The sequence below is a fragment of the Cucurbita maxima genome, unplaced genomic scaffold (genome assembly GCF_002738345.1).
Source record: "Cucurbita maxima cultivar Rimu unplaced genomic scaffold, Cmax_1.0 Cma_Scf00344, whole genome shotgun sequence".
Taxonomy (NCBI): domain Eukaryota; kingdom Viridiplantae; phylum Streptophyta; class Magnoliopsida; order Cucurbitales; family Cucurbitaceae; genus Cucurbita; species Cucurbita maxima.
The window spans coordinates 4,277-13,726 of record NW_019272360.1 but is presented as its reverse complement, the minus strand read 5'-3'; the positions used below and the strand labels follow the sequence as shown (position 1 = coordinate 13,726).

General features: G+C 38.4%; 1 protein-coding gene across 1 annotated transcript; it reads left to right on the top strand.

Annotated features, from left to right (window-relative positions):
• The first annotated feature begins 8,088 nt into the window (after positions 1 to 8,088).
• Positions 8,089 to 9,246, top strand: LOC111474389. The gene is made up of 2 exons (XM_023119494.1): positions 8,089 to 8,388; positions 8,506 to 9,246. The coding sequence occupies exons 1-2, from the start codon at positions 8,089 to 8,091 to the stop codon at positions 9,244 to 9,246; spliced, it is 1,041 nt and encodes a 346-aa protein (XP_022975262.1).
• The last annotated feature ends 204 nt before the right edge of the window (positions 9,247 to 9,450 follow it).

Genomic DNA, 9,450 nt, shown 5'->3' with positions numbered 1-9,450 from the left:
TCACCAAATTTTGACACTCAAAATTCCACTCAAATGTTTGGGATTATGCGGCAAACATGTATGCTTGAGTTAACCAAATTTTGACACTCAAAATTCCACTCAAATTTGTGGGGTTTATTTGGCAAACATGCACGTTTGGTTAAACCAAATTTTGACACCTCAAAATTCCACTAACATGAATTTTTCCATTAAATGAAGTCAACATTTTGACTTTCTTCATTTTGATTCAACAATCAATTTGAATTATTAATTTCAAATTATAGTAATATTAAATAATTAATTAAACTATTTAATTAATATTTAATATTAACTCAAATGTCAATCCCAATTAATTCCGACACATATTTGATTAAGATATTTAAAAATATCTCAGATTCTCTCTTTTTGTTTAATTCGTAAATAAAACAAAAATGCGGTTAAATATATAGTATATATGTAGCGCATTCTCCCTAATTTGAATTCGAACACTTCGAACTCACTCGTCACATTGTTCTATGGTTTAGTCCGTTATGAGCTAGCAGAGGAACCTAATAGACCTATAGATCATGGGCTCCAACGATCCAAGATTAACTGGTTAAACTCATTAACCTTGTTAACCAACATTCGTTAACTACTAGGACATTCCACTATAGCCTAGTAGTTGCACTCCCCTCACTATAGATATATTTCTGTCTATTTGATATAACCATGATTAGTAAACCATGATTAGTAAGTCGATCCTTCACAGGTTGTTCGTAACTAGAGCTGGGCCAATTTACCGTTTTGCCCCTAAAGTTACTTCTTGTTTCTTATGTCTCATTGATCCTCTAATGAACAATTGGTTTGTGGTCCAACCAGTAAACCGAATCCCTCTCAAGACAATGAGAGGGTGGGGCCCCTTGTTCAAGACCTGGAGTCATCACTTAAGGAAACTATCTCTCTTATATCCCTAAAAGTGGGTAGGAGCGAATTCCATCTTGCACCCCACGTCCCCAGCCATTTACCTAGTCTTACCCTTGAAGTGGGAGGCCTATTGAGTCGGCAAACTTGAGTCACTCATCGAATAAACAGGAGTTCATGGTTAGCTCAGGATTAAGATCGAGTTACCTAGGTCATCGAATGAAAAGAAAATCAGTCTCAACAGTAAACGACATTATAAAGTGAGATTGATTTTCTTAATGGTTCGATCTTATGCAATACTCATTGCATAGGACGCCCCCACTCACATGTCACCCCATGTACAATTTAGTGATCACATTGTTTATATCATATACAAAAGTGGGCCGCATTCATAGTGTCCTCAGAATAAGGTACTCAACCTTATCCTTATACTATAGATCATTTTGACTATATACGTGAACTGGATCAACTCTTATGTCTCTACATATAGTTCAAGTAATCATACTATAGCCAGAGTGTTCTTAGTTTATTGAATTTAGATTAATGATCGCAAAGTTCACTTTATTCAATAACAATCTTTACTGAATAAACAACAATAATAACTTTATTGAAAATAGAATATATTTTTTGTTTACAAACTATGAGTTTTAGGACATAAAACCCAACAACCTCGACTCAAGGGCAAGCAACCATATGCGTGGTCACGAGTACCTATTCAAAGAGATGCAAAACATTGAAGATGGTCATGTGTCATTTGGAGATGCGTCAAAGGTGGAGGTCAAAGGCGGAGGTACGATACATTCAGCGGTAGAGTCTCGCCTTGACGTGGCTCATCGGTTCGAGCCTTTATTGCAAAATGATGGTTTAATAGGGTCAATCCAAGATGTTTATTACGTACTAGACCTCAAGACCAACATATTGAGTATGGGGCAACTCACAGAGAAAGGTTACTCAATATTCTTAAAAGATTACCTGCTACACCTGAAGGACAAGCAATGGCGGTTGGTTTCTCGAGTCGAGATAGGAAGAAATCTGATGTACCAACTGAATTTAAGAAGCATACGAGAAAATTGTTTGCGAGTCGACGTAGAAGACAAGGCATTACTGTGGCATCTCCGCTTTGGTCACCTACATCATGACAGCCTAAAAGAGTTAGTAAAGAAGAATATGGTGCATGGGCTACCCAACATGAACTACAAAGGAAAATTTTGTGAAGAATGCATGCTCAACAAGCATACGAGAACCTCAATTCAAAAGAAGGCTGAATTTTGGGCTAAACAACCTCTCGAGTTGATTCATACAAATATATGTGGACTGTGAATGTTTGATTAATCCACCACACCTAAATGGTGTGAAAGTTATCTTATTTATAATCAAATGAATTACAAGGATATGGAAATAGTAATAAATGAAAATAACAATAAATTGAAAGATACCTATGATAATAAAGCAAATATTAGATATTTGCCTTATAATAAAATATCAAATATAATATATATGGTAAACTATAATTTATTACTAAATATCCTTAACACCCCACCGCAAGCTAAGCGTCGGATTTAAACGAACGTGAAGCTTGAATCTGAAAAATTCAAAGAGGTTGAGAAACACTTTTCTTGAAGATGCTAACAACCCGGTTCTTGGCCATCAAAAATTGCAGAGGGATCGCCGCTCAGCGGCGATGCTGCCTTGGCTTCGGCGAGAATATGTCTAACCCATGAAGAGGGATTGTCGCTTAGCGACGATGCTGCCTTGGCTCTGGTGAGAATATTTCTAACCCCAAGAAGTAGAAGGGGAAACCTAGAGCAAGGGACAAAGACAATGTTGAAGCCGGAAGAGTCGCCACATTAGGCGAAGGAGCCAATTTTGGCGAGAAGGGCAGTCGGAAGAGTCGCCTCATCGGGCGAAGAAGCCAATTTTGGCAGGAAGGGCGGCGGCAACTTGGTTGGCGAATAGGCCAGTGCGGCACCCAGATTCCGAAGGTAAATCTCTGCAAAAGGTTGATAGGTTTAGGTTAGGGTTTATGTGAAGGATGAAGGTTGATTGGGAAGAAAATGAGAGAGACTATATTGGCCAAGGGGAAAACCGATTGGGTTGGAAAAGGTGAGGTTGTATGTACAGAGTATGACGAAAGGTGATTTGGAGGTCAATAGGGTGGAGCCGAAGAGTAATCAATCGGCTCCGCCTGCGGCAGCCATGAAGACTGCCCCTGCGGCGTCAAAACCAGCAGGGGTGGTGGAGAAGAAGATTAGAGGATTCAAAAGCCATTGAAAAGAAAGGATCGGGGTTGTTAAACCGAGAGGGCTCTGATACCATGTGAATGTTTGATTAATCCACCACACCTAAATGGTGTGAAAGTTATCTTATTTATAATCAAATGAATTACAAGGATATGGAAATAGTAATAAATGAAAATAACAATAAATTGAAAGATACCTATGATAATAAAGCAAATATTAGATATTTGCCTTATAATAAAATATCAAATATAATATATATGGTAAACTATAATTTATTACTAAATATCCTTAACATGGACCAATTACCCCCGAGTCTTTCAGCGGTAAAAGGTATTTCATTTCCTTTATTGATGATTACTCAAGAAAAACTTAGGTTTACTTTCTGAAAGAAAAATCCGAGGCATTCGAGGTGTTCAAAAAGTTCAAAGTGATGGTGAAGGCAACTAGTAGACACATCAAAGCTGTACGATCCGATAGAGGTGGCGAGTATACTTCGACGACTTTCATGGAGTATTGTGAGGAGCAAGGTATTAGCCGATTTCTAACCGTACCGTACACTCCTCAACAAAATGGTGTAGCCGAGAGAAAAAACTGGACCATTCTCGACATGGTTCAGTCAATGCTCAAAAGCAAAAGGATGCCAAAAGAATTTTGGGCTGAAGCCGTGCAATGTGCCATCTATGTGTAAAATCGATGTCCACATGCGAAGTTAGATGATCAAACACCACAAGAGGCTTGGAGCGGACAAAAGCCTACAGTTTCTCATCTCAAAGTGTTCGGTAATGTGACTTATGCTCACGTACCGGATCAACGAAGAACGCAGCTTGAAGACAAAAGCAAAAGGTATATTTTTATTGGGTATGATGAGAAGACAAAAGGATACAAGCTACTTGACCCGATAAGCAAGATGGTGAGGCGAGTCGTGTTGTGCGAGTAAATGAAGCAAGCGAAGGGGACTGGAACAATTTGACGGAAGTTAATATCGAAGTTGGAGAACCATCGGTCGTTGCACCAACAAGTATACCAACAAACTTAAAAATTTTCGATGATGAAGATGAACCACGACAACCCAAAATGCGAAGTTTGCGAGACTTGTATGATTCAACAAATGAGGTACAACTTGTATATCTTCTGACAGATGCTGAAAATATCGGCTTTGAAGAGGCGGTGCGAGACAAGAAGTGGCAAACTGCCATGGATGAGGAGATTAAAATGATTCATCGCAATAATACATGAGATTTAATAGAATTACGGAAGAAAGTCAGCCCATTGGTGTGAAGTGGGTGTTCAAGAAAAAGATGAATGCTCAAGGCAAGATAGAGCGGTACAAGGCGCAACTTTGTTGCAAAGGGATACAAGCAAAAGGCTGGAATTGACTATGACGAAGTGTTTGCTCCCGTTGCAAGAATGGAGACAATCTGTTTGCTCATTTCTCAAGTGGCTCAATTCAAATGGCCGATTTTTCAAATGGATGTCAAGTCGGCATTCTTGAATGGTGTGCTTGAAGAAGAAGTCTACCTCAAACAACCACCCGAGTACATAAAAATTGGAGAAGAAAAGAAGGTACTAAAATTGAAGAAGACGCTTTACGGGTTGAAGCAAGCACTGTGAGCATGGAATACTCGTATCAATACATATTTCAAGGAGAACGGGTACAAGCAATATCCCCACGAGCATGCACTTTACACAAAGAAGAGTGGAGGTAATGTGATACTTGTTTCTCTTTATGTCGATGACCTCATTTTTTTAGGTAACAATGATGAGATGATAGAAAAGTTTAAAAGCACAAAGACACGAGAATTTGAGATGACATATTTGGGCTTGTTGAAGTTTTACACAAGAAGAGACAGGTATTTTTATATCGCAGGAGACATATGAAAAGGAAATTTTGAAGAAGTACAAGATGAAAAATTGCAACCTGGTATCATGTAACTAGATAAAAGCTTTGAGGTTTCCTTATTTAGCTTTTACCTTTACTCCATTTTTTTACCATTTGACAAAGAATTACCAATTTTTTAGGAAGTGTCTCCCATTTACTTCGCCACTTTAAGCCCTTTTTAGGATAAAATAATTATTTAAAAAGGTGAATAAAAAACAATACACTATTTTTTCCCGTAAATCAAATCCCAAGATTTCTCCCTCTTTTATTTTCTTTTTTTCATTTTCTTCCAACAAATTTCCTTCAGCAGTTTTTACTCCGTCGACCATATCCTCTCAATTGGCAGAAGTCAACAAAAACTCTCGAAGTTTGATGAAAGAGAACGAGTAGATGCAAATAGGTATTGGAGTTTGGTAGGAAGCCTTCGCTATCTTACATGCACAAGGCCAGATCTTTCATTAAGTGTTGCAATTATAAGCCGGTTCATGGAGGAGCCGATTTATTCACATTGGAAGGCAATGAAGCGAGTCCTACGGTACATCCAAGGAACGGTATCACTTGGGTTATTCTACTCGAAAACAGAAGATTACAAGTTGGTAGGTTATTCTGACAGTGATTGGTGCGGAGACATAGACGATCGAAAAAGTACATCGGGTTATGTATTTTTTATGGGCAACACAACATTTACTTGGTTTTCAGAGAAACAATTGATTGTGACACTCTCGACGTGTGAAGCTGAATATGTGGCAGCATCTTGGTGTGTGTGTCACGCGATATGACTTAGAAATTTGTTGAGCAAGACGGAACTAAAACAACTAGGTGCAACTGTGATTCAAGTTGACAACAAATCAATAATTGAGTTGGCAAAGAACCTAGTGAACCATGAAAGAAGCAAACACATAGACGTTCGTTTTCACTTTATCCGAGATCATGTGAAGGAAGTATGAAATTGCTGCATGTGACAAGTCAAGATCAAGTTGCGGATATCTTTACAAAACCGCTATTGAAAGTACTTTTCGACAAATACAAGAATAATTGGCATGACAGATGGTAGGAGCATTTAAGTTTATGGAAAAGTTTTGTTGAATAAACCTTAAATGTAATTTTTAGTAGGTTTTAAATTCAAAAGTTAGTGGTAGAGAAAAAGGGCAAGAGTCTTGGTAGGAAATAGTGTCTGTTTTATGGCTCAGTGGACACTGGACACTAGCATTCTTATGGCTATAATTAGTTTTAGGAGAGTAATAAAGGAGGGTTTTTCCAGATAAACTCAGTGTTAAAATAAGTGTGCCTGACATTTCAGATATAGAGATAAGAATCAAGAACCAGAGTTAAAAATCAAGGATAAGAACTAAAAGAAGGTCAGAATCCAAATTCTTAAGGCCAAGACCACATAACTTTGGAATTAAAGTCCTTAGATCATAACCAAGGTTGAATTTAGAACCCTGAACCAAGATTCTTGGGCTAGACCATGACAAGGACAAGAACTCAAGAACAGAACTTAAGGGTCTAAGTTCTCAAGATAAGAACAAGAACGCTACAAGAAATAGTGTGGTACCCAAACACACCTTAAAGATACGATTTAGAGTCGACAATAAACTACTTATTGAGTTTTTGTATCAATCAAGTTCTCTCATATTTTTCAGATAACAAGAAGGAGCTGGTCGAGAATGAACATTAAATTGGAGTAGGTTCTATAGAACGTCACACCGTATTTTATTTGTTTAAATCTTTAAGTTATTTTGTTATCGAGTCCAATGTATTTAAGCTCTCCTTTGAATTTGTAAATAAAATGTATTTATAACTTGTTTTAAACAAACCAAAAAAAAAAACTACCGTATGTTTTTAAGTTTCTAAGTCAGTCGTGACTCGAGATGAAATTGGGTTAAGACATAGTGGATATCACCTTGGTTCCTGGTTCTTGCTAGATTCCAAAGTCTATCTTCTTTATAGGGAGTAAGCCTGATAGTTCTTTCGAAAAACGTTCTGAAACTTCTTGACTACTGCTACGGATGACATGCCCATGCTCCCATTTTAGCTTTCATGGCTGAAATTACGCTGGGAGTGTCTTTTGAATACACCCCCATATACTTGAAGCTTTCCCTTGATAGGTGTCTGAACATTCCCATTTTTGCTCAAAAAATTATGTAGTCACTGTTGTCGAGTAAGTCCATTCCTAAGATGACGTCGAAGTAGTTTTTGTCTAAGGTAGCTAATGTCACCTTTTAAGTTTCTTCCTAAGATCACAACCTTGTCGGTCCTTGCTTTCTGAGTGAGTAATAAGTCTTTCCCAACCGGTATGAAAACCATGAGGGGTATTTCTAAAGACTCTAACTCAAACTTAGCTGGTAGAGCCTAAGTCAAATAAGACATGAGCATAGTAGCCTTCCACAAATAATTGAAATTCAATTTCTTAATGATGGAGGAGAGTATCTGTGAATACTCGTTAGGGTAGGAGGTCAGGGTCATTGACCCTCCTACCCGTGGTAGCATGTGCAATAGCTCATGTTCGTGGTGATGCTCCTCTACTTCACCGGTGATTGGACTATTGATTCTTGTCAGATCTCCTATTTTGTCCTATAAGGCTTGCTTGTCTAATAGAGTGACGACATTTAGGGTAATAGCGAAGCCACTTGAGGCATGGGCAAGTCACTAACATTTGAATGTCTTACCAAAGGCCCATAATAAAGTGGAGAGTTTTCTTCATTTCCATGTCTGCCCTCAGATGTTGGGAATAAACTTAAATGAGAAAAATGTAGTTTTTAATCCTGTTATTTTTGAAATTTGAGTAATAATGTCAAAGAAAAAAATGAAGTGAGAAAATCATTTTAAGAGAGGGTATACCTATAAATTGGAGAGCAAGAGTTAAAAAGTTTAAGTACAATGTAATAGAAAAAGAGCTTTTCACAATTTTTTTTTGTCTTCTTGTCTCTCTCCTCTCGACATCTTTTTCACAGCCTTGTGAGTGTTATTTTAACAAGTTAGTTTCAGAGCGAGCGTTTATTTCTACAAATTGGTATTGGAGCGGATTGTTATTTTCTACACATTGGTATCAGAGCGAATTTTATTTCAACAAATTGGTATCAGCAGCCGATGGTGAACATGATGGGACAAATGTCGCTACCACGATTGACGAAGACGAACTACGAGAATTGGAGCATCCAAATGAAAGCTCTTCTCGGTTCTCAAGACGCATGGGAGGTGATCAAAGAAGGTTTTGAAGAACCGAAGGATACCACAGGTTATACGTCGATGCAAAACAAGGCGCTAAAAGAATTACGATCAAAGGATAAGGCAGCATTATACATGTTGTTCCGGGCTGTTGTTGAGTCGGGATTTGAGAAGATTGCAATGGCAACTACTTCAAAAGAAGCGTGGGACATTTTAGAAAAAGTGTTCTAAGGAACCAACCGAGTCAAGCATGTGCGTCTCCAAACTCTGCGTGGCAAGTTGGAGAGCATGAAGATGAAGGAGTCATAAAATGTATCTGACTACATTATGCGCGTATAGACCGTGGCAAATCAACTAAATCGAAAGGGAGAAGTGTTACTCGAGACGCGGATTGTGGAGAAGATCTTGAGGTCGTTAACATACAACATAGAGAATGATGTTGTATGTGTCATAGAAGAGTCAAAGGACCTAGCGACGTTCACGGTCGATGAGGTCACCGATTCTCTCGAGGCACATGAGCAATGTAAGAAAAAGAAGGAGGCACTCGATCGAGCGCTTCAGACTAAGGCATCAATAAATGATGAAAAGGTACTCTACCCTCAAAATACTCATGGTAGAGGTCGAGGAAGTCGCGAGAATGGTCGAGGTAGTCAAGGCAACAATTATGAAGAAAATTACAAGGAGAAGAGACTATCAAGCCAAGCAAATTGGCGTGGAAGAGGATGCAATCAAGTACGTGGTCAAGGATATAATTCCAACGTCCAATGTTACAAATGTCAAAAATATGGCCACTGTGTAAATAATTGTAACTCTGACAAATGTTACAATTGTGGCAGAATGGGTCACTATGCAAGAGATTGTCGAGCTGAGGAAAAGGTGGAAGAAACGATCAACCTAGCCTTGGATGACGCAACAAACAGAGGCATTCTCTTGATGGCCCAAAATGAAGAGCTGAAAACAAAAGAACATGGCAGTGCGAAAGACGATGGCGATAGTTGTGAGACAATGGAAACTGTTGAAAATGAGGTGATGCGCGCGGATGTGGGAAATCCTGATAGCGGAGACGAGAAAATCGAATAGAGATGAACAACCGAATAATAGAGAACCCGAGCTCGAAGAGAGAGAGCTCCAATGGACGGAAAGGTAATTCAAGGAAAAAAGAAGAAAGAGGATAAAAATGGAAGAAAAAAAGAAAGAGTTAGAAATAAAGGTTGAAAGGTCAAAGAAGAAAATTGGTGAGCTGTTTTGAGAGTTCCTCCTATCTCAAATAAGAGAAGGAAGAGA